Here is a 26,483-nt window from a genome sequence, read left to right on the forward strand (position 1 = left end):
TAGCAATTTAAGAACATGAACTTTAGGGTTAGACATGTCTGGGTTCAGATCCCAGCTCTGTCACCCTGGGCAACTTATTTAACCTTTATTTATTTATTTGTTTGTTTGTTTATTTATTTATTTATTTATTTATTTATTTAACGATAGTCATAGAGAGAGAGAGGCAGAGACACAGGCAGAGGGAGAAGCAGGCTCCATGCACCGGGAGCCTGACGTGGGATTCGATCCCGCGTCTCCAGGATCGCGCCCTGGGTCAAAGGCAGGCGCCAAACCGCTGCGCCACCCAGGGATCCCTTATTTAACCTTTCTATGTCCTACGTCCTCTTTCTCTAAAGTGGGGAAACAGTATCTGGCCCACAGGTTGTTGTAAAGATTTAAAAATGAGGCTAGGCCTGATCAATAGTAAAGACACAAAATGGTAGCTCTTTGTCATTAACGTTATCTTACCCCAAATCAGCATTTCCACAACTACCTAGAGGAGGTGTTTTGAAAACATACTTGGTATTAGTTTTACAACTTCATTTTCTCACAGTGGTCTACAGCGAATTTTCATTTTTAAATTTTAAGTAAACTGAATTGTGTTTTAACAAAAAAAATTTAAATAATTTTACATTATTTGTAATAATTAGGGGCACCCTGAGAAATTTTCAGAACTTAGACTACTGGTACGCATGGAAGTAGGAATATGATTGTCATATGAGGGCAAAAATGTCCCCTTAATTCTTCTGCATTTAGCTCTGAGCACTTGTGTGCTACTGGATTTGTAAAGGATTTGAGGTGTTGATTTCCCAGTGTCATTCCTTTAACCTAACTTTGAAGGCTGAGGAGATAGCTACGTAAAGGGATTAGAGGCACAGCCCTGCTGCTCAGCTTTGCCAGATACTAGCAGTATAACTTTGTATATAAAACTAGCCTCTCTTTGCCTCAGTTTCTGGATCTCTAAAATGGGTACAAGAAAGGTTTCTTGCAAAAGGCCCAGTTGGGAAAAGTAAACAAGCTAATGCCCTTAAATAATAGTACCTGGCAGATAATAGCACTTGAAAAATATTACCTGTTATTAATTCTTTACAAAGGGTGAATAAAGTGAAGAGTGAACTGTAAAAGATTCTCTAATGATTAGTTTATGTTTGGAATTGTGTGCCAGATGCAGGTAAAAGACCATAAGAACCAGGAAGAAAGACACGTTCACATTTTATATTTATGTCTGTTATTCATGTTGTAATATAGCTTCACATTTTCTCAGAAAATAACATCAATTCCTATAGTAAAGTATTTCTCATTTTTTATTAGCTCCCCTCTAATAAAAATTAATCTTAATTGATTGGATTCATTTTAATTCAGTTTAATTTTTTCCTATGGTAGAAATTAAATAATAAAGGATATTTTTTTTTAGGTAGGATTGAGTTTTGGAAGACCACAAACCATTGTAATAGTAAGTGTTTTTGCTCTCCCAGAACCAATATTACCCCCTTCAAGTATACTGAGAATGTGTACTCTAGTAATATATTATCCTTGCCAAGGTCAAGTTCCACTTTTTAAACAAAAGTTTTTCTAATCGCTTCTAGTAAAACTAGCACTGTGTGGTGACTATGCAAAGTAATTTGTTCATTTAAAATTAAGGTCTCTCTCTCCCAATAGATGAGAAGGGATCTACAGCATTGGGACAGTGCCCTGCAACTGGCCAAGCGGTTAGCCCCAGACCAGATACCGTTTATATCAAAAGAATATGCTATTCAGCTTGAATTCACGTAAGTCCTTATCTTTCTGTTTTTCAGTCAGTATTTAAGTGCTGAGTATCTCCAATTCCAAATTGCCATTAAGTAGAAGGCCCTCCATTGATTTAATAATTGCTTATTGGGGGTAAAAAGCAGGGACGCCTGGGGATTCAGTGGTTGAGCATCTGCATTCAGCTCAGGTCATGATCCCAGGGTCCTGGGATCGAGTCCCACATTAGGCTCCCTGCAGGGAGCCTGCTTCTCCCTTTGCCTGTGTCTCTGCCTCTCTCTGTGTGTGTCTCTCATGAATAAATAAATAAAATCTTTTGAAAGAGGGGGGTAAAAAGCTATGTATATGTACTTCCAAAAAATGTCTTTTCTCACTAATGAAGGGTTGTCCAGGCCTTTGTGCACTTTTATTTCCAGCATCAAAATGGAAGTCTGAGTGTCAGCCTTTTCTACACTTGTCTAAATACTGTTTTGAATCACGTTGGGCCAGCAACAGTTACGTGTAGCACCGGGTTGATGTACTGCTTTTCATAGCCTGTGTTTGTGATCGTGACCTCTTTGAACACTTTGAGGATTTGCAGTAAAATTTCAACTCATATTGAAAAAAAAAAACAGAATTTGGTCTACATCTTCTGTTTGCTTAAAATCATAGTTTTTCTTTTAACTGAATTGTGTGGGGATAAAAATTAGCATTGAAAGTCAAGCTAGGGACACCTGTGTGGCTCAGTGGTTGAGCATCTGCCTTTGGCTCAGGTCATGATCCAAGAGTCCTGGGACTGAGTCCCACATTAGGCTCCCCATAGGGAGCCTGCTTCTCCTGCCTATGTCTCTGCCTCTCTCTCTCTCTCTCTGTGTGTCTCTCATAAATAAATAAATTCTTAAAAAAAAAAAAAGAAAGAAAGAAAGTCAAGCCAGAAGCTTTTTACAGGAGGTTTATTCAGCACTTGAGTAATTAATCCTTCATGTTGCATGACTAGGCTTTACAAATCTCTCCTACCTTGGGAAATTCCATAATCTATTCCAATAGAGTTTAGAGTTTTCTGGTGCTCTTCATTGCTCCACAGTCATAATTGTCAGTAGTCCACTTGACGGGATGAGCACTGGGTGTTATTCTGTATGTTGGTAAATTGAACACCAATAAAAATTAATTTATTAAAAAAATAGTTGTCAGTAGTCTTAATTGACAGACTGTAGATTTTTATTTCATTGCTGCATAAAGGTGTAATTTTAGAAACAGTTAAGATCCATTTTTAAGCTCAGATGCAGCCGTGGTTGGTGCTACCAATGCGAACACCCATAGAGAGAATTCAATTGAATAATTTACTTGCAAATTAAGTTCACACAGGTATGTACAATAACAACTATATCACAACTGGACAATTTCTTTTGACATTTATTATACATTCCAATTTCAAAAGTAATAAAATGTGGAAAAGTATTGATCTTTGAACAAAGAAAATATGGTTCTAATAGTGTTTTTAAAATATTTTTATGTAGTTCCACTTTATTTTCATGCAGACTTTTTTTTTCCGTGCAGACTTTAGATTCATTGCCAATATTGACACCCAAATTATAGCTCTAGAAATTATTCTATCAAAAAGTAGTCCTTCACTTCTAACCATGATACCTTATTTGAAATTTTATTTTATTTTTTTTTAATTTTTATTTATTTATGATAGGCACACAGTGAGAGAGAGAGAGAGGCAGAGACACAGGCAGAGGGAGAAGCAGGCTCCATGCACCAGGAGCCCGATGTGGGATTCGATCCCGGGTCTCCAGGATGGCGCCCTGGGCCAAAGGCAGGCGCCAAACCGCTGCGCCACCCAGGGATCCCCCTGAAATTTTATTTTTTACAAATTAAAACTTTTTAGAGATTTTAATTCTTTTGTACTCAACTTCAATTTAAATTGAGTTTAAATTTAAATTTACATATCTGCCCCTTAAAAAGTAACTCCGTAGGGGCGCCTAGGCTGGCTCAGCTGGTAGAGCATGCAATTCTTGATCTCAGGGCTGTGATTTCAAGTCCCAGGTTGGCTGTAGAGATCATTTAAAAACAAAATCTTATTTTAAAAAAAAGTAATTTTATATATTAAAAAGGACTGATTGCAAACTTACTGTATAACATATGGGACAAATGCCTTGGCCCTCCATCTGTGTCCTGAGGGTGACAGAGTCTTAGAGCACAAAATTTCTGTGCTGAAGGGAAAGGGGTCATTACATTGAGAAATGCAATGTACACTTACCATAATGAGCACTGAGGAGTGTATAGAATAGATGAATTATTATATACCTGAAACTAACATAACACTGTGTGTTAATTATACTTGAATTTTAAAAATAATTTTTAAACACAAAGGATTCCCCCAAAAAGTGGCCCATCACATTTAATGTAGCTCCCCAAAATGCCTAACATACTACAAAGTAAGTACCCTACAATGTAGCGTAATCCAGCTTTATAATAATTATTTTTTTGAGAGAGAGTGCATGTGAGGTGGGGGAGCAGAAGGAAAGGGAGAGAGAGAATCTTAAGCAGGCTCTGTGCTCAGCCTGGAGCCCAACATGGGGCTCAGGCTAATGACCCATGAGATCATGACCGGAGCTGAAATCAAGAGTCAGATGCTTAATTGAGCCACTCAGGCACTCCTATAATTATTTTTAAAGTAGCAAAATAATAATGAACTACACTTGAAACAGTATCTTATATGTTGTGTATCACATCTTTTGTGAGCTCAAACAACTCAGTGACAAAGATTATCTTTTAAATATTGTATATGGAAATGAGATATTTCAATATGTATTAAAATTCACTCTGATTTTTCTTTCAGGGGTGATTATGTAAATGCTTTGGCTCATTATGAGAAAGGAATAACTGGTGATCATAAGGTAACCTTGAATAAAGATATGTTTAATTATCTTTAGGTTTGTTAGTTTTATTTAAAAAGCCATGCTGTGAATCGCATTTACTCAATATCTAGTAGGTGAGCTCTTTTTCAAGGATATAGTTAAATCAGTTAAAAACACAAACTAAAGATGAAAATATTTTTATCAGTATGAAAAAAATACATCGTCCCTTGTATGCTAAACCTGAGATGCTTATTAATGTTGGAAGTAAAATTTTTGTCCCTTCCCACTTACAGGCTAACTATGATTTTCACGAGGCTTTTCCTTCACTCTTTAAAAAAGTTTTAATAACCACTGTAAAGTGAACTCCCAGCCCATAAAAGTCCTTTCTGCCATTTCATCTGTCACACTGTATCTTTTATGATGATCCTGGAAAGCATGTACTTTACACTATTCCAGCTCATTCTCCCATCCCAGAATTTTAGCTCAAGAAGCTAAATTTTGCAGTAAAAATTGATGTTTTTACGTGATGTCTTGCAAAGATTGAAAATCTTTTTATTTCCTGTTTTATATCTAGAATTTTTATTACAAAAGTAATACAGTTTCATTATAGTCAATTTTAAAAATCGCTACTGTGTAACATGAGAAAGGAGAATCCACCATTCTCTCCTCTATCACACGAATCGGTGGTAACCACTGTTTTTTTGTTTGTTTTTTTAACATTTTATTTATTTATTCATGAGAGACACAGAAAGAGGCAGAGACACAGGCAGAGGGAGAAACAGGCTCCATGCAGGGAGCCTAACGTGGGACTCTTACCCAGGTCTCCAGGATCACGCCCTGGGCTGAAGGTGGCGCTAAACCGCTGGGCCACCAGGGCTGCCCGGTAACCACTGTTAATAGTTTTATATATTTCCACTCAGAATCTCTTGTAAGCATACAAATATGTATGAAATGTGGGTTTTTACTAAATATGAAATCATTCATTTCTATTCATTTAGCAATGATCAACTGAAATCTGTTCTACGAAAAGCAGCATTCTGCTTTCTTGATGGTCTCTGAAGTCAATACATACAAATCAATTTTAATCATTTAAGAGTTTCTAATATTCTGTTGTTAATATATAGCACAGTTTTTTAATCTACTCTTTTATTGAATTATAATTGTCTTTGCTTTTTTACTATCAAAATACTGCAATGAATATTCTATCGAGTATGCATGTATCAATAACTACCTGAGATAGTATTTCGGAAGGACATATTCTTACAGATGGGATTTCTAGGTCATAAAATGTATGCTTTTAATTTTTTTTTATTGTCAAATTGCTCTCCAGAAGAATTTATAGCAACTCACACAGCTCCTGGCCATATATGACAGTGTTCGTTTTCCCCCACATTTCCCACAACACAGAATGTTATTTATCTTCATCTACCAATTCATAAGCCAAAACAAAGGTATTTTGTGTGTATTTTATTATTAGTGAAGCTGAGCGTGTTTTATTTATTGGTCAAGCATATGGTTTTTTTGTTTTTGTTTTTTTAATGAATTGCCTGATCATATCCTTTGCCCTTGTAACTCGGGGTTTTGATATTTTCTTTGGCTACATATATTTTATGTACTTTCTTACATCTGTGTTAGTGAATACAGTAACTACTACTGCATGGCTATTTTAATTATTGAAAATTAAATCAAATTTAAAATCCAGTTTCTCGGGCAGCCTTGGTGGCTCAGTGGTTTAGCGCCGCTTTCAGCCCAGGGCATGATCCTGGGGACCCAGGATCAAGTCCCACATCGGGCTCCCTGCATGGAGCCCGCTTCTCCCTCTGCCTGTGTCTCTGCCTCTCTCTCTCTCTCTCTCTGTGTCTCTCGTGAATAAATAAATAAGATCTTTAAAAAAATAAAATAAAATCCAGTTTCTCTGTCCCACTGGCCATATTTCAACTGTTCAATAGCCACTTGTGACTATTAGCTACCATATTGGACCAAACAGATATAGAATATTTCCATCATCACACAGTGTTCCACCAGATATGCTGCTTCACATAAGATGCAATCTGACATTATATTTCACTAGTCCAGATTAGTTACTTGAAAGCTATTTAGTTATCTTTAATGAATTAAACAATTTTAATTTTACATAAAGTTTTTAATGTTTAATCATGTCTAGTAGAGAAATCTTCAGTTTGATAAATGGTTTTTCCATAATTTTGTTCATAGCATTTATGCTGTGTATATTACCTGTTATATAAAATTTTATACCAAGAAGACATACAAAGATATACAAGGCATTATGACAAGGGGTAGTAAAAATTTGTTCTTAAACATAAAAGATCTAGACTTTTTTTGGGGGGGTGATGACTTTGTTTTTTTGAAACATTTTTAAATTTTTATTTAAATTCAATTAACATATAATGTATTATTGGTTTCAGAGGTAGATCAAGTCTTATATAATACCCAGTGCTCATCATATCATGTGCCCTCCTTAATGTCCATCATCCAATTACCCTGTCCCTCCACTCCCCTTGCCTCCAGTGACCCTCAGTTGTTTTTTTTTTTATTTTATATAAATTCATGTTAGTTAATATATAGTGTATTATTAGTTTCAGAGGAAGAATTTAGTGAATCCAGTTCTATATAACACCAAGTGTTCATTATATCAAGTGCCCTCCTTAATGCCTGTCATCAATTACCTCATCCACCTCCCCTCCTGAACCATCAGTTTGTCCTAGAGTTGAGTCTTTATGGTTTACCTCCCCCTCTGCTTTTATCTTATTTTTCCTTCCCTTCCCCTATGTTCATCAGTTTTGTTTCTTAAATTCCACATATGAGTGAAATTATATGGTATTTGAAAAGATGTAGGCTTCTAAATATATATATATAACTTTGTAACAGGTGATTTAGGAAAAAAAAAAGGATTCAGTGTTATTTCATAATCTTGAGAGATTTGCCTGAAAGGATTAATGGAAGTAACATTTGGGCTCATTTGAGAAAGTAATTGTTTGGCTGAAATACATTAGTATAACTCAGGGTCTGATTTGTTAGTTATTTGCCTGATAATTCCAGGAACATGATGAACTCTGTCTGGCTGGAGTGGCCCAGATGTCCATACGAATGGGAGACATACGCCGAGGAGTTAACCAGGCCCTGAAGCATCCCAGCAGGGTCCTGAAAAGAGACTGTGGAGCCATCTTGGAGAATATGAAGGTATACTTTTCTCTGAATAAATATTCCTGCAATCTTATATGTAACAAATTCAGTGTTTTAATAATCTCATATTACTTTAGCAATTTTCAGAAGCAGCCCAACTGTATGAAAAAGGCCTCTATTTTGACAAAGCAGCCTCTGTTTACATCCGCTGTAAGAATTGGTAAGAATTTGCTACAGTTTGTTCTGAGCAGGTGTGGAAATGAATGGGTCCTGGTGGTCTGCCCTCCTGCCTGTACATCCTGTTCCCGCTTCTCTTTTTCTCCTTCTTCTTAGAGGAGTTCATATTCATAGTTTGCTTTCCAAAAAAAAAAAAAAAACAGTACATCCTGTCAATTTGGTGTGGGGACATCCCTGATCAGACACATTACTAGGGAAAATAGCCCTATTGTCCTCGAAGAGCTAATGAACTAACCTTCATTTTCTCACAGAGAAGGACAGGGGTGGGGTGTCATAAGGAAAAGCAGTTATGTCTGCTTTTATCCGTAGGAAGCAAGATTTATTTTTTTAAAGATCATGAGAACTGTGTTTTGAATCCTAAAAACTAACATCTGATTGTAAGGAGCTACTTTGGGAGTGAATATAGTGCTGACATTATTGTCCTAAATCTACATTTTAGGGCAAAAGTTGGTGAGCTTCTGCCTCGTGTTGCTTCCCCAAAGATTCACCTGCAGTATGCCAAAGCAAAAGAAGCAGATGGAAGGTTTGTACCTTGTCTCAAATTCATACAAATTGAAAGCACTGTGTAAGTTTGATAAATTAACCATCCACCTTTGTACCTCTACGAAAGGCAGAGTGGAGGAAGAAAACATCTTTACCCTTTGCCAGGCCTGAAGTGCCAGACTGTTCAGTTTCTCCCATATCTTATATCCCTCAATTGATCCTTTGTGTGTTCAGATATATAGGCTACTGTCTCTTTTGAGAGTTAAATACTAAAAGTTGATATTTTGATATAATATGGCATTAAAACAAAGTGATCCTCATTTTATTAAGAGGGATAACTTACAGATGCAGAAGACAAGAGCAGTGAAGAAATATGAACTCCACACCTATGACTGCACAGTATGAGCTGCAAAACAGTGTCAAGATATTGCAGTGGAGAGTTAATATCCTAAATATACAAAGATTCCCTGCAACTTGATATAAGAAATTCAAAGTCAAGGAATCCCAGAGTAGAAAACACAATTATGAAATTGCTTTTCATACAAACATACAAAAGTTCTACCTCACTAATAATAGCTAAAGCAACAGTATGTTATTTTTTAACCTATCATATCATGGAAGATTTTAAACTAATCACCAAATCATCAAAACGTACTCTGTATGCATGATTGATGGGAGTATAATTTCTATAGCCTTTGGAAAATTATTTGGCAATAGACGTTAAAAGATTTTTAAAGGTCAGTACCATCTACTTTTAGAAAAGCAACCTTAGGAAACAGATATAACAGTAAGTATCTTGTTAAAAGGGAAAGAGCTGGAGAGCTCGTCTGGAAGAGAAGTCTTGAGCTCCATCTAGAGGTCAACGTGCAAAGATTTTCTCTATCACCCTCAGCTGTATCCATAAATGTGAAATAGTCTGTATTTTCTTTAAAATAAGTTTCCATTCCCACTCAAAAAACAACAGCACAGTGAGGAAAAAAAGCAAAGGTAAAAAATGATACGGTTTAGACGAGAAAAAGCAATTTGATATTAACACTTTACTGTTAGTTTATCAGACCTCTAAAAAGAACACATTTTAGTGAGATGATTCCTTATATTCTCCTATGAAGGACACAGTTCAAGAAAAATAAGCAACCACCATCAGTAAAAAAAACTGTCCAATTTATTGACACTTTCCCCCCAAATGTGACGGTGTTAAGAAAGCTTTTCTGAACCAAATTATTTCTTATAGATACAAAGAAGCTGTTGTGGCTTATGAGAATGCAAAACAATGGAACAGCGTAATCCGCATCTATCTGGATCACCTCAACAATCCCGAAAAGGCTGTCAGTATTGTCAGAGAGACCCAGTCTTTGGATGGCGCCAAAATGGTAGCCAGGTAACAGAATGCATTATTTTTGGACCTCCAAAAACTAGCCTTAAAAGAAAGTGCCCCTTCCCTTCATCAAATAAATACATTCAAAGGGAATATTTATTCCTTTTCATTTTTTTGGTAGGTCTAAGTGTTTAAATTCAAAGTCTGTTTCTGGTAGAGTGTAAGAGTTCATTTTTCAAATATAAGCATATGTAGTGTGTAGAACTGCAGTTTGACTAATTTTTGTTTTTTTTATTTTTTATTTTTTTAATTTATTTTTTTTAAAGATTTTATTTATTATTCATGATAGTCACACAGAGAGAGAGAGAGGCAGAGATACAGGCAGAGGGAGAAACAGGCTCCATGCAGGGAGCCCAACATGGGACTCGATCCCGGGTCTCCAGGATCGCGCCCTGGGCCAAAGGCAGGCGCCAAACCACTGCACCACCCAGAGATCGCTAATTTTTATTTTTAAGTGGTTTCTCATAGTTGCAAAAAGATTTGATTTTGTAAATGACAAACTTATTTTAAATGAATCAAGGTGATTAAAGTACTTTGTTTTAGGTTTTTCCTACAGTTGGGTGACTACGGGTCTGCCATCCAGTTTCTTGTTATGTCCAAATGTAATAATGAAGCTTTCACGCTGGCTCAGCAGCACAACAAAATGGAAATCTATGCAGACATTATTGGTAAATACCATTGTTTTCCCAAATTTCTCCTAAAGATTTGTGACATAGAAATACTTGACCCTTAGGATCTAATTATCAGATTGGCATGCCCATAAGCACACGCACACACACCATTTATATGTAGATACATGCATATCTATATGTTACTTGTTAGATTTCAAGATTCCTACCATCTTAAAGGTGAAATGGAATTATAAGACCATTTTCAAAAATTAAGTTTTTTGGGTAACCTCTAAAAGAGGCCAGATTTCCCAAATTCTGTTTGTCAACCAGTAGTAAAACAAAGTTCCAAAATGAAGGTGATAGAAAACACAAAGGAATTTTCTAAGAAATATTTTCATGAATTTTTAAAAGTGACTTACAAATTAAGATTATATGGTTATTCTTTGATGAAGAGTGATATACACAAGATGTGGTTTTCCAAAAGAAAGTCCAAAAGAGAATTTTATAGTCTGAGAACACCTGCTTATAGGTTTCTTCCCTTGCTTGCAATTATTCTTAGAAACTACTGAAATAATTTTCAGATTCTCATTTTATGGGCCACACATAATGTTATTTGTGGTAGTGTTTTGTTTTGTTTTTATTGTAGAAAAAGTATATAACATAAATGTGCCATTTTAACCATTTTTACATGTGCCGCTCAGTCATATTAAGTACATTCACATTATTATACAACCATCACCATCACTCATCTCCAGAGCTTTTTCATCATCCTGAACTAAAACCCTGTATTCATTAAACAGCACCTCCCCACTTCCCTGTCCACCAACCCCTGGTAGCCACTATTCTACTTTGTCTCTATAAATTTAACTATTCACGGTACATCATATATAAGTGGAGTCACAAAATATTTATCCCTTTGTGTTATTTTGGGTTTTTTAAAATTTATTTTTGTTTCTTCTTTCTTTATTTATTTTTTAAGTGGGCTCCACGCTCAGCGTGGAGTCCAGTGTGAGACTTGAACTCATGACCCTGAGATCAAGACCTGAGCTCTAATCAAGAGCTGGCACTCAATGGACTGAATCCCCCCAGACACCCTTGTGTTATTTGGTTTTAAAAATTCACAAGATGACCATAAGAAATGATAGAATTTATTAGAAAATTTTTATTTCAGTCTTTCAAACAGGTGAAAGCATCTTCTAATATCTTAGGAAGCCATTCATATAATTGGAGAAAATAAAAAGCTAAAGAAAAAAAGGAAATAGAGATAAAAGCAACATTAGAATTATTAATGTTTAACTTGACAGATGACATTTCTGTCTTAACACTACAAATCACCATAGCACTAACACATTTAGGTTTTTTCCATTTCCGAAGGATGTGGTTTATCCTGCATCACACACGGTTACTTTTTCTCCACCTTTCTTTACCCCCTTCTCTCATAAACTCCCTGTGTGCCTTGGGGCTGGAAGTCCAGGACTGTCATTATACCTTGGCATCATAATGGGCCTCCAACTCCCCTGGGTAAGTGTAAACAATGAGTCGGAACTCCTGCAGATTTGAGATTCTTCTTCTTCTGTGCTTAACATATTTAAGCTTCAAACCAAAAGAAAAACAGTTATTATCTGTAAATGGCATCTATGGGCTCCTTGAATATTATCTCCTTACTTGTGTGATAAACACAGACAGTTGTCTAAACCAGGCATTGCTGAGACAGGGAGATGGATTACACTTGTATGTATTATGTTTGACTTCTGACTGTTCTGAAGCTCTAGGCACATCATGATTGCGATTATGGTCCTGGTTGTTCCTGTTGTTTCAGGAAATGAGATTGAGACTCTTTAAGATGGATAACAGTCACAAAGGGTAATGTCAAACCACAGCCTAGATTCTCATAAGGCCTCATCATTTCCTGTTCTGATTCCTGTGTTGAGTAAAAAGAAGGTGGAACAGAGTTGATATTTGGTATAATGAGGGTGAATGTTTTTTGTGATGAAAACAACTCTGATATTAAGTTAAAATTTTTTCAATCACCTGTTTTTAGATCTTACTTTTAAGTTAGCAATAAAAGGTCAGCAAGTTTTACTCAGATATTTTACTCAGTGAATTTCTGTTGTAGGTTCTGAAGATACTACTAATGAAGACTATCAAAGTATTGCCTTATATTTTGAAGGAGAAAAAAGACATTTTCAGGCTGGAAAATTCTTCTTGCTGTGTGGCCAATATTCACGAGTTCGTATTTCCCAAGAAAATATGCATTGAATTCCACAAGAATTCTTATAGGAAATATTTTATCTATCTATCTATCTATCTATCTATCTATCTATCTATCTATCTATCTATCCATCTATCTCTATGCCCAACATGGAGCCTGAACTCATGAGCCTGAGATAAACACTCACATGCTCCACTAACTGGGTCAGCCAGGTGCCCCAGAAATATATTATGCTCCCAGACACCCAGATCTGGAATCTGAGTTAACTTTAAATCATCTTCTCTCTCCCACAGCTGGTCACATTCTTTCCTTGTAGTATCTCTGACATCTGTCCCGTTTCATTATAACAATCATCAACTTAATTCAAACCTGGGTCACTCACCTCACTTATTATTAGATTAATACAATATTATTTCTACCTTCCCTGTTTTTAGTTTCTGTCCCTGTAACTCCTCCTGCATTTTGTTCCCCAGACAGTACATACTTTCTTTGCTACAGAGCCCCTACAGCAGGGGTTACAGTGTTTCAGCAAGGGATTTAACTAATTGAAGCTGTGCCTTCATTGTATGTCAGGTCAGGGGCCAATGGGTGGCACTTGTTTGGTCGGAAGGAAATAGCTTCTGCTTCCAGAAAATTCTTGCCTTTCAGGAGTTGGTCCTACTAGTGCCTGATCATAGGATTTTTCATGAGAAATAGGAGTCTCAGTCTCCCAATTTTAAAATATGGGCCCAGATATTCATAGAATACCTCAGCCACTGAAGAAACATGTCTGTGTGTGAACTCAGCCTTCTGGCCACCAATTTACTGTTTCTGGACACTTAAAGTCCAGACTCCTTAGCTGGCACACAAGAGAATTCCCACAAATTGATCAAGAAGCCTGAACTTCCCAACAAGCTGTTGGCATCCAGCTGTTTCCACTGAAGAAACCTGTATTCCCGCTGGCCATTCCCCATTCCTGTTCTCACCTGGATTCCTCTCTCCTCTTCCCCATCTACCACAGACTTCAGACTTGTTCATCTCAAGTCCTTTTTCCTTGGTGGCACCTTTAGGGTCATCCCTATGTTTAATCAGCTTTTCTTCCTCAAAGCACCTATGAAAACTGGGCCATAATGCCCATTTGTCTTTTAAACTTTTATAACCTTAAATTTCTTCATAGGTGTGGTGGTGTAGTGTTCAGGAATCAAACAGTTATGACTTAAAATAATTGGTTCCTTATAGTATCATGTTACATAGATCTCCCCAATTAGATTGTGCATAATACAAGAGGGGCCATATCATATCCTTCCTGGGATTCTCCGCAGCATCCAGCACAATCTCATATGCATAGTAGCAGGTGGGCAGCAAATATTTGTTGAATGAACAAATGAATGAAAATAATTATATCTTCACAATGAAAGAGGGATGATTTTTTATTCTCTTCTCACCAGAAGTCAGAACTAAATTCTTCAGAGGATTTGCTGGATCCTTCCATTGTTTAAACTGCACTCAACCTGTTATGTGTCTATTTTAAGACCCAGACTATGCAAGCCCCTGGCTGAGAGGAAGATACTTTCACAAACTATAATTACTTTAAGTATGTGAAAGCTTTGTTTTTCCCCAGTGTGAAAGCAGCCTGAAAATTTTTAATTGCTATACGATTCTCATTTCAGGCACTTAAACATTTCCTGAAATGTCCAAGCTCAGAAGATAATGCGGCAATAGAAATGGCAATTGAAACTGTAAGTAAACTCTGTAATGCGGACTTTTGCGAATGCCAATATTTTTAAAACTTTTTGAAGAAATTTCCAAACATACAAAAGTAGACCAAATAGTGTAACAAGTTCCCATGTACCCATCATCTGACTTCAACAGCCATCAACATAGAACCAATCTTATGTCATTCATACCCCCACCTCTTTCCCAGTATTATTTTAAAACAAATCACAGACACCATGTCATTTATTTATGGGTACAAAATCTGTCTTATAAAAGATAAGAACCTTTGGATTTTCTTTTAGGTGTAACTTGCATGCAATAAAGTGCACAAATCCTAAGTATATAACTCATTTTTTCAGATATGTACACTGGTTAAACCCCTACTGAGATCAAGATATAGAACATTTCCAGCTCCCCAGAAGGCTCTCTTATGTTGCCTCCCAGTCAGTGCCCCCAGCCAAGGGTAACCACAATTCTGACTTCTGTCCTTATAGATTGGTTTTATCTGTCTATGTATTTCAGATAAATGGAGTCATACATACTTTGTACTATTTTATGTCCAGTTTTCTTCCAATCAACAGTCTGTTAATGCATGTGTGTTACTACATGCAGCAAGAGTTCACTCTTATTCGTGGCTGTGTAGTATTCCATTATGTGACTATACCACAATTTATTTAACCATTATTCTGTTAACAGGCATTTGGGTTGTCTCCAATTTGGGCATGTTATGAATAAGGTTGCCATAAATTTGTTCATGTCTTTTGATGGACGTAGCACTTTGCCTTATTGGGTATATTTCCAGGAGTAGAATTATTAGGTCATAAGATACACATATTTTAGCATAGCAGGCATTGCCAAACATTTTTTTCAAAGTAGTTATACCAATTTACACTCTACCAGCAGTGTGAAAGAATTTAGTTGCTCTCTTTACTAACACTTACCAGTCTATTTCATTGTAACTATTCTGATAGATGTATAGTGTATCTCATTATACACTATAATTCATTTTTATAAATGAATTTATAATTTAATTCATTTAATTAATGAATTAATTCATTAATGGTTTTAATTCATTTTTCTAAAGACTGATTACTGAGCACCTTTTCATATGTATATTGGTCATTTGGATAGCCTCTTTTCTGAAGTGCATTTTAAATCTTTTTTCTAATTTTTAATTGTATCATCTCACCTTATTCTTACTGATTTGTAGGACTTTTTAAAATAATTTCTAGATACAAGTCTTTTCATCAAAATGTGTATTGTGAAAATTTCTCAAGCTGTGGCTTGCCTTTTTATTCTTCAGTGGTGTCTTGATAGAAATTCCTAAGTTTTAATAAAGTCCAACTTATGAATCTTTTCTTTAATGGTTAGTGTTTTTTAGTCCTATTTGATAAATCATTGCCTATCCCATGGTCATTAAGGTATTTCTCTTTTGTTTTCTTCTAGAGATTTGATTGCTTTAGCTTTCTTACTTATGCCTATCCCCATCCTGGATTAACTTTTGTGTATGGTGCGAGGTAGGAGTCAGGAATCTTTTTTTCCCATATAGATATCTGGTTGATCCAGCACCATTTATCAAAAGACCATTTTTCCCCCCACTGAATTACCATGGAGCATTTGTTCTAGATGAAATGACCATTTTTGTGTGAGTCTGGTTTTGGATTCTGTATTCTCTTCCATTGATTTGTCTCCCCTGTACCACTACCACACTGTCTTAATTGCTGTGTTATATGTATTCTTTATTATAATCTGTGGATTTGCATATTCTAGACAGTTTATATAACTGGAACCATACAATATGTGACCTTTGTGTCTGGCATCTTTCATGTAGAATGTTTTCAAAGTTCAACTGTTGTAGCATGTACTAATATTTCATTCCTTTTTTGGCTGAATAACACTGTATTGTAGGACTCTACCACATTGTGTTTATCCATTCATCAGTTGGTAGACACTTGGCTTACTTCTAAGTTTTGAGCTTTTATGAATAATGCTGCTGTTAACCTTTGTGTACAAGTTTTTGTGTGGACATGTGTTTTCATTTCTCTTGGGTATATACCTAGGAATTGGTAGGACATGAGTTAGCTCTATGTTTAACATTTTGAGGAACTGCCCAGCTGTTTCCCCAAAGAAGCTAAACCATTTTACATTTCCAGCATTACCTTGCAATTTCTCCAACAGTCATTTCTTGATATTATTGAGCATCTAGTTAGGATGCAAATTTCTCCATCTCCTGTATTTCCCACCAACTGGTAATTAAATCTAGATACTTGATCAGACACAGATTTGATCTTTTTAGATAAATGACTTCATAGATGGTACTGTGTACTTCATATTTCATCATATCAATAGGCTCATATCTTTTTGTTGTTAGGATTTCACTTGGGTTTACTTTGGATATTTTTTAAAATTTTTGTTTAAATTCCATTAACATGTAGTGTATTATCAATTTCAAAGGTAGAGGTCAGTGATTCATCAGTCTTATATAATACTCAGTGCTCATGACATCATGTGCCCTCCTGAACGTCCATCACCCAATTACCCCATCCCGCCCCCCCGCTCCCCTCCAGTAACCTTCAGTTTGTTTCCTATGATTAAGAGTCTCTTATAGTTTGTCTCCCTTTCTGATTTCATCTTGTTTTATTTTCCCCTCCCTTACTCTAAGATCTTCTATTTTGTTTCTTAAATTCCCCATGAGTGAGATCATATAATTGTCTTTCTTGATTTATGTATTTCGCTTAAGTAGGTTTCTAATATCTTAATTTGCTCAGGCTGCCCTAACAAAATACCACAGAGTTTAGGTGGCTTAAAAAACAGAAATTTATTTCTCACAGTTCTGGAGGCTGAGAAGGCTAAGGTCAAGGGGCCAGCCAGTTTGGTTGAGAGCTCTCTTCCAGACATGTAGATGGCCACCTTCTTGCTATGTCCTCACATGACCTTTCCAGGAAATTTCTCCCTTCCCCTTTTTATAACACCACTAATCCCATCATAAGATCCCCACCCTCATGACCTCATCTAACTGTAATTACTCCCAAAGGCCCTATCTTCAAATATAATCACATCGTGGGGTAGGGCTTCCACATATGAACTGGGTAGGGGGGACATAAACATTCAGCCTATAATAGCCCATAATTTGTCATCTCTGTTTTTATGGTGTTAAAATGGATTTTTGGATGTTGGAGCAGTCAGCTCGATCCCTCCATTATAAGGTTTCCCATCAACCTTTCGCCTAATGGCTTTAGCAGCCATTAATATTTATTACCTAGATCCGTTATTTCATTCAGGGTTGTAAATGATCTCTGTAGGTGACCTCCAGAGGTACTTTTGTTTTTAATATCATTGTGAAATCATAGGTTTTTAACGTATTTGATTTCAGTCCATTGCAGTTGATATTTTTTATGCTCAAATGTCTCTTTGCATTAATGATAATTGCATTTTGACACAATCCTAATTAATCTCTAATAGCTTCCTTGCCCTCAGGTACAACAAGATATCAGATATTACATTTCTTAATTTCGTTTTTAATTATATAAGGTTCAGTTGTACAGCTTTATAATTCGATATCTGTATGCACTACAAAGGATCACTATCATAGGTCTAGTTACCATCCATCATCATATAGTTGACCCATTTCACCCATCCCCCAACCTCCTTCCTTTCTGCACCACTGGTCTGTTCTCTGTATCTATGAATTTGTTTGGTTTTATTTTGTTTTAGATTCCACATATGAGTGAAATTTTATAGTATCTGTCTTTGTCTTATTTCACTTAGCATAATTCCCTCAAAGACCATCCATGTTGCCACATTTGGCAAAATTTCATTCTTTTTTATGGCCGAGTAGTATTCCATTGTGTGTGTGTGTGTGTGTGTGTGTGTGTGTATGACATATTTATTCATCCTATGAATGGATGCAAATTTTCATATCTTGGCTATTGTAAATGTTGCAACAAACATAAGTGCACATATTTTTTAAATTAGTGTTTTTATATTATTTCAATAAATACTGAGCAATGGAATGGCTGGGGCATGTGGTAGTTCTAAATTTTTTGAGGAATCTCCATACTGTTTTCCGTAGTGACTGTACTAATTTAAAATCCCACCAACAGCATACCAGGGTTCCCTTTTTGCCACATTTTTTCCAACATTTGTTATTTCTTGTCTTTTTGATAATAGCCACTCTAATAGGTGTTAGGTGATATCTCATTGTGGTTTTGATTTGCATTTTCCTAATAATTAGTAATGTGCAGCAGTTTTTCATGTGCCTGTTGGCCATTTGTATGTCTTCCTCAGAGAAATATCTATTCAGATCCTCTGCCCATTTTTTGATCAGGTTGGTTTTGTTGTTGAGTTGCATGAGTTTTTTATATATATTTTTTGAGTTCTTATACATATATTTTGGATGAGTTGAGTTGCATGGTTTTTATATATATATTTTGAGTTTTTAAATATATATTTTGGATATTAACCCCTTATTGGATATATAGATTGCAAATACCTTCTCCCATTTGGTAGGTTGCCTTTTCATTTTTGATGATGGTTTCCTTTGCTGTGCAACTTTTTAGTTTGATGTGATCCCATTTGTTCACTTTTGCTTTTGTTTGCCTTGCCTTTGGAGTCAGATCCATAAAGACATCACTAAGAGTGATGTCAAGGAATTTACCCATGTTTTCTTTTAGGAATTTCATGGTTTCAGGTCTCACATTTAAGCCTAATACATTTTGAGTTAATGTTTGTTTATGGTGTAAGAAAGTGGTCTAGTTTCATTCTTTTCAATGTGGCTTTCCACTTTTCCCAAGTTTGTGGGAGTGGGGGCAGGGGCTGCACTTATCTTGTTCACTTTTATTTTATTTTTATTTATTCTTAATGTTTTTTTTTTTTTTTTTTTTTTAGAGAGAGCATGAGCAGGCAGGTGGCAGAGGGAAAGGGAGTGACAATCCCAAGCAGGCTCCACTCTCAGCATGGAACCAATGCAGCACTCAGTTTCCCAACCCTGAGATCATGACCTGAGCCAAAATCAAGAGCCAGAAACTTAGCCAGCTGAGCCAATTTTATTAAAATGATTGTCTTGGGACGCCTGGCTGTCTCAGTGGTTGAGCGTCTGCCTTTGGCTCAGGGTGTGATCCTGGGGTCGTAGGATCGAGTCTCATGTTGGGCTCCCCAGAGGGAGCCTGCTTCTCCCTCTGCCTATGTCTCTGCCTCTCTCTGTGTGTCTCTCATGAATAAATAAATAAAATCTTAAAAAAAATAAGACTGTCCTTTCTTCATTGTATGGTTTTGGCTCCTTTATCATAGATTAACTGTCCCTATATGTGTGGGTTTTATTATGGGCTCTCTCCATTGACCTGTTTTTGTACTAATACCATACTGTTTTGATTACAGTAGCTTTGTAGTATAATTTGAAATCAGGGAGCGAAGATTCCTGCGTGCAATTTTGTTCTTCTTTCTCAACATTGCTTTGGCTATTTGGGATCTTCTGTGGTTCCATACAAATTTTAGAATTATTTGTTCTAGTTCTGTGAAGCATGCCATTAGAATTTTGATAGGCATCACACTGAATCTGTAATTGCTTTGGGTAATAGGGACATTTTTTTTAATTTTTATTTTTTTTAAATGCACCCTTGTATTCATGCTCCTGTACAACACAGAAGACCCACTTCACATATAAGCCTTTCCTGAAGTTTCACCCTCCTTAGAATCTTCTCTAAGTACTTTTGAACATCACTTAACCACTACAATTATCGCCCCTTCAGAGTAATAGCTCCTCAAGGTCAAGGACTCATTTTTTCATAGAGGGTTTAGCACATTGTGGGCGCTCAGTAAATATTTGCTGAATTGAACACATGTTGGTTCCCAGCTCAGTAGAAGCACTGTATAGATGATACAAATTTTTTTCCAATCTTCCATTCTTTTCTTTCCTTTCTACCTTGAGACACCCTCCCCCTAATTGAACTTTCTTATAGTCTGTCCACTCTTACTTGCTGACCCCATAATGGAGAATATCTTTAAAATATTCATACTTCACCCACCTCAACCCCACCCCCATCCTCTACCCCTCAAGTTGCTGAAATACATTCTTGGCATGTGTGTGTGTGTGTTGATGTGTGTGTAGTAGAGGCCTAATGGGGAATCATTATCTGAGTGAACCCAGGAGATGGTTGAGAAAGATGGGTCTTCACAGTATCCGGTAGCCATGTTGCGGGCCTTCTTGCCTCTTTGCAGTCAGCTTCTGCCTTCACCTTTCTATAAACCTTCTCTAAAAGGTCCCCAATGATCTCCTACATGCTAAATGCATGAGTCTCTTCTCAGTCTTTACTCCATGTTATGGCAGCATTTTATGCTATTATACTACACCTTTCTTGAAATTTTTACTCCCTTAGAACACTGTTTCTCTAGTTCTCAGATGGTCCTTTCTCAGCCTCCTTCACTGACTTTTCTGCTCCTTAAATGTTAGTGTTCCTCAGACTTCTGTCTCCATCCTCCTTTTAATTTTAATTCTTAGTGGCCACACCTGTTCCTTACCAGCTACCCTTTCCATCTACCCCAACATTTTGGGTGTGCTCAAGCCTCTGAAATTCAAATTTAACCAGATGTCCTGTATTTTTATTTGCTATATCTGGCAACACCATTTACTTAGCACCAGTCCAGGCACTTTAAGGGTATTAACGTATTTAATCCTTAATACTGTGAGTTAGGTATTATCTTTATCCTCATTGAGGTCCCAAGAATAACCTGAAGATCACCCAGGTGATCTTTTGAGTTCAAGCAGGCTGATTCCAGAGCCTTTCTTTGCTTTAACCATGTCTCTATACTGGCTTATTCACCCAAAACCATACACCTGAGGAACTATAAAGGATTTCTCTTCCATACAGCGAGCGTCCTTTCCTTTAGCAATGGTAAAAGTAAAGGCAATAGATTTATAAAAGCTTAGCTTTCTTGCACTGATGACACACAAGTGTGTAGAAATCCACAAGAGCCCTTCTACTCCACAGATTCACAACAATCCCTTCTGCACAAGGAACTTTCAAACTTTTTATTCTTTCCCCTGTAGCAAGCTAGGCCATGTGTTGCTTTGTCCTAATGACCATTACCTTCATTTTCCAGTGGCTTTTCTTACTGTATCACTAATACAGTGAAGGCAGTGCTATACTCTTCAGTATTCCTCCCCTCTAGTGTATCTCCAGTTGTATTCTTGGCTCACCCCTTTTTTATAGACACAAGAGTCTTAAGCCTCCTACTCATGTCAGTAGGTACTCCAACTAACACATTCCCATCCTCCATTATGGTACATAAGTTTTCTTCTACACTATGCAACAATAGTGATTTAATGTTGACCTTCATGGAAGTGACTCTCAGATCTAGATCTCCAGGCCAGCATCCTCTCCAAAACTCCACCCATACTTCCAGTTGCCTGCCCTCTTCTGGGTCCCTACAGCCATACTTTTTCTGCTTTGGATGGCATGTGGCCATGGACAAGTTCATTTCCTTTGAAAATGCTGAAGATGCAGCACTTGGTGCTATGTTGTCACAGACGGCCCAGTTCCTGCACTCAGGACCCTATTGTCTAGATGTCACTTACCTTAAAGTTTTTACTGAAACATTCAAGAAGTGTATTCTGTGTGTGAAAAAAAATGCAGCCTTTTGATACAGCAACTTAGAGAAGCTACAGCTTCTAAGGAGAGACTTTTATTAATGGAGACTTTATAAATGAATGAAGGACTCTGAATTTGTATCATGTCAGGTTCTTAACTATAGGTATTTTTACAATTTTTTATTCTATTTCCTTAGCACAAGATTATTTATTTCCTCCACTCCTCTTCCTTCCTAGTTTTTTAAGGTGCTGAATTTATGGTTTCTTTCTCTTCCTAACTAGGTTGGTCAAGCCAAAGATGAACTGCTGACCAATCAGCTGATAGACCACCTTATGGGAGAAAGTGATGGCATGCCTAAGGTACCAGGAATATTGTTGTCACTTGGATTTTTTAAGTATTTTCTGCCCTGTTTTTACCTATTATGGCTCCTGCATCATAGACTTAAACAGTTTTCTAAGTTTAGCCTGAAGTCTTCTAAACCGACCCTGCATTTTAGAGGATATTAGGTATATTCACTCTGACATTGGCATTGCCACCTGTGCAATAGGCACAACCATCATCAAGGTAACCATTCTCACCACCCACAATTTTCCTCAAAGGTTAAAGAGTTTTATTTATTCTGGGAACTATAAGAAATATTATTAGAATTATGAGTTAGCATTAATCCCTAAAAATCAGTATACTTTGTTCGTATTTCAAATATTGGGGAACTAATAACAATCATATTTAGTGGGATCCCCAGGTGGTTCAGCAGTTTGGAGCCTGCCTTTGGCCTAGAGTGTGATCCTAGAGTCCCGGGATCAAATCCTACATCAGGCTCCCTGCATGGAGCCTGCTTCTCCCTCTGCCTGTGTCTCTGCCTCTCTCTCTCTGTGTCTCTCATGAATAAATAAATAAATTAATTAATTAATTAATTAATTTTTTAAAAAATCCTATTTAGCGTAAAAGTAACTCACTGTAAATATAAAGTAGAAATAAATCATTAAGAACATATTTTCAAAGTATGTGACTCTTGGGAGTTTATACAGACACTGGTCCTCTTTCATTTCCTATGAGAATACCTGGGAGCTTTTTCTTGCCTTTTACTGTGATATTTGAGGTGATTTTCTTGTGAAGGGAGTCAGCTTACTGATTTGGAGCGAAGGTGCAAGAATGTCATAGCTGGAGAGGATTATAGGGAACTTGATCCTCGAGTCCATTTCCAGTATTTCACAGATAGAGATGTGGAGCCCCAGGCCCTTAGACTGTTCCAAACCAGCTCACCTTATGTCCTCTTATTTTAACAAAATCAGAAACCAGCATCAAGTATATGAAATTGTCTAGAGGTGAAGAGAATAGGAATAGAAAATAGTTGAAGGCCAAAGTTTTTATGGGCCAAATTTATATAGGTGTAACAGTTTTTGAAATTTTGCAAAGTTAGTACATTGTACCAACTTGATTTCAAGTACACAGGAGGTAACTCTATGGAGTAGGGTTAGGAACAGATTCTGAGGCCCAATCACCATGGGTCAAATCCAGACTCTGAAGAGGCCCTGTTGTGTTTGTTTCTCATCAGTGCAATTGGCATATAATTGTGCCTTCCTCCCAGGGAAGGTGTGAAGATTTAAACACATTAATACTTCTCAAGTACTTAGAATATGACCTGGCACATACTGAACTATAAATAAATAAATACTTGATAAAGCAAATTCTTTGTTGAATGGATTTTTTTAAAAACAGTATCAAAAGTGGATTTCAACTGAAATGCAAAATTGTAGGCATTTCTCCCCTTAGCTAATGAAGACAGTGATGTTTCTCTAATGGTTTGTATGTCAGGATGCCAAGTACCTGTTCCGCTTGTACATGGCCCTGAAACAATCCCGAGAAGCTGCCCGGACTGCCATCATCATTGCCAGAGAAGAGCAGTCTGCAGGTAGGTCCTGGAAATTCATCTGTTTCTCATATTCAAGTAGTAGAATCAAACCCCATCCTCTTTTCTGATCTGGGTTTGCTCCGAACCCAGAAGATTAAGGAAATAACCATTTCTGGGTTCAAGAGAAGTAAAATAATTCCCCATCACAGAATAATCCCATTAATGTGTCCTTGCTTGTGCTGTTTCATCCTCCCTTAATGGCCTCAAGGCTCTCATCTCCAAGAAGGCAGCCTCTCTACCCTCAACCAGCACATAGCCTCTCTCCTACACCATGCAGCACTTCCTTCCCATCCAATGTATAGGGCTTTAACAACATAAAAGATGTTAGAAGATGGGAGATGATGTGGTATGATTATTGACCTAGCTCTTAAGAGTATACAGGGACTATCTATAGAACCTCCAGAATGGTTCTACTCACTTATTCACATGCTCTCTGAATATTTATTGACTAATTTTTGCAAGCTGATTCTTTTAGATGTTCATAAATATGGAACACAGCTTTGGCAAATATTGAATTTAAAAAATCACTACTTTATTCATTTTACATTGATCCAACACTTACTGTAGGGATACATGATGCGGGCTCAGGATTCAGAGGACTGAGCCCCAGTTCTGCCTTTAGGGAGTCCTGGTTAAGTGGGACACATAGAAAGTAGATTCAGAGTTGTTATACAGGCTGAGAAGTGCCAGAGTGGAAAGGAAACCCATTAGAAGGGCACCATGAGAGAGACCCACCTCATCCTGAGGTGTGGATGTACAGGGAGTTGGAGGATGGAGAGGAGAGAAGGCAACAGAAGTTCCCCCCGAGTTTTGAAAGGCCGAGGTTCAGGCAGGAGCTGAGGGAGAAGGGGGTGTCCAAGGAGAACAGCAGCAGGGGGTGCAGGGGCACCTACCAGGGCTCAGAGGCAGGTCCTGAAGGGCTCGGGCCCTCTGCTCAGGAACTTGTACTCCATCCCCAAGGCCCTTGGAGGGTTTTCTGTTGGAGTGTGAATTTGACATTTTTGCAGAACACTCTGACGTGAGAATGGCGGCAGAACAAGCACAGGGGAGTGCCAATTAGTATGCTGCTGCAGAGTGGTGCTGGCGAGAAGCATGAAAGCTACCCGCGGGGCTGGACTTTGGAGGCTTAGAAGGTAGACTCAGAACTGGGCTGACCCCCTGGCTTTGGGAGCAGGTGGTGCCCTGAGGAAGGAGATGCCTCAGATGACACCATTCTCTCCCTGAGGGACTGGCTGGACACTATCATCAGTTAGCACAGGAAAAACTATTAAGTTATTTTAGATGAGAAATTTTAAAGATAATGCTGGTAACAAAGTCTGCCTGTACAGTGAGGGTCCACATGGTGATGAGCCCCTGGTGATGCATAGAAATCTTGAGCCACTATATTGTACACCTGAAACTAATATTACACCGTATGTTGGAATTTCAATAAAAACTTCAAAAAAATAAGGACCACAGGAAGTCCTCAGATTTCATCCTCTGCAATAATATCATTCTGCCACCTTTTTTCAAGGAAACTATCGGAATGCCCACGATGTTCTCTTTAGTATGTACGCAGAACTTAAATCCCAGAAGATCAAGATTCCCTCGGAGATGGCTACCAACCTCATGATTCTGCACAGCTATATACTAGTGAAGGTGAGGCCCTTCGAGTGACTCGGGACGTAATCTGCCAAGTGACTTTATCACCTGAAGGGATTTCTCATGGGCACCTCTCCATCGGATTAGAGCCATTTTCTAGATCTCCATACTGTTAAGTGAAAAAAACAACAATTACACTGTATGCTACCTTTTGTGTACAAAAGGGCAAAACATAAGAATGAATATATATTCACTGCAAATAAAATTAGAAATATACTCAAAAGTCTAGCTATACTCAAAAGTAGTTTCCTAAAGGGAACGAGACATGGGGCAGAGGAGGCATGGGACCAATCCCCAGGAAGGGGATAAGAGGGAAAGCAGGTTTCTCTGTGTACATATTAGGGAATCACCTGATAAAAAAAAAAAAAAAAGATTTACCTAAGACATTTAACCAGAGCTTACTAGTTTATGAATTCTAAGATAGATTTTATACAATCCCACAATTTTTGATACCATTTAGTTTTCATCTCAATATAAAAACACATATTCACTGAAAAGATTTAGAGAATGTAGAAATGTATAATGGAAAAGTACCTTCTAAGTCCATCGCCCTACGTAACAGCTGCTATCACTGCGCTGTAAATATCCTTTATGCTTCTATACATACATGGGTGCACTCTTACTTTTTAATCACATTAGGATTATATTTATATCCAGTTGTATTTGGGTTTTTTAATTAGTAAGTTTTAATAAAAAAATATAGCATGCAGACCTCAAATGCTCGTATGTACCATTTACTTAAATGTTTTGTGTGTATAAATACATTCACACACACAGCATCTCTGTAAAGATATAGGTAGAATTCAACTTAGGTATTTTCTATATTTTCATTATATCAAAGCACATCTTCCTATGTTAACGCTGATTTAGTTTTCAGGCCAGTCTACAAGAACTTATTTAATTTTGATGGTACCTAGGATAGAGGACTCCTCTTACAAATTATTTATATCCTGATATGATCTCTAACAGCACCATCCCCCAGAACTTTCTACAGCGTTGTAAGTGTACTGCGTCTGTGC

The 26,483-nt window shown here is 37.2% G+C and overlaps 1 protein-coding gene across 4 annotated transcripts in view; it reads left to right on the plus strand.

Annotated features, from left to right (window-relative positions):
* Window positions 1-26,483, plus strand: part of WDR19 (WD repeat domain 19) — a 90,751-nt gene that overhangs the window by 48,243 nt on the left and 16,025 nt on the right. For 3 of the 4 annotated variants that reach the window (XM_055326128.1, XM_055326126.1, XM_055326129.1), the window contains exons 20-31: window positions 1,639-1,748; window positions 4,550-4,607; window positions 7,629-7,769; window positions 7,850-7,932; window positions 8,389-8,472; window positions 9,664-9,810; window positions 10,351-10,475; window positions 12,535-12,647; window positions 14,280-14,348; window positions 22,193-22,270; window positions 23,727-23,823; window positions 25,337-25,461. In XM_055326128.1, the coding sequence (XP_055182103.1) occupies window positions 1,639-1,748; window positions 4,550-4,607; window positions 7,629-7,769; window positions 7,850-7,932; window positions 8,389-8,472; window positions 9,664-9,810; window positions 10,351-10,475; window positions 12,535-12,647; window positions 14,280-14,348; window positions 22,193-22,270; window positions 23,727-23,823; window positions 25,337-25,461 (1,230 nt within the window). Of the gene's footprint in view, window positions 1-1,638; window positions 1,749-4,549; window positions 4,608-7,628; window positions 7,770-7,849; window positions 7,933-8,388; window positions 8,473-9,663; window positions 9,811-10,350; window positions 10,476-12,534; window positions 12,648-14,279; window positions 14,349-19,212; window positions 19,503-22,192; window positions 22,271-23,726; window positions 23,824-25,336; window positions 25,462-26,483 lie in introns of those variants that run through there. The other variant, XM_055326130.1, reaches the window with a different exon arrangement.

This window comes from Nyctereutes procyonoides, unplaced genomic scaffold (genome assembly GCF_905146905.1).
Source record: "Nyctereutes procyonoides isolate TBG_1078 unplaced genomic scaffold, NYPRO_anot_genome, whole genome shotgun sequence".
Taxonomy (NCBI): Eukaryota; Metazoa; Chordata; class Mammalia; order Carnivora; family Canidae; genus Nyctereutes; species Nyctereutes procyonoides.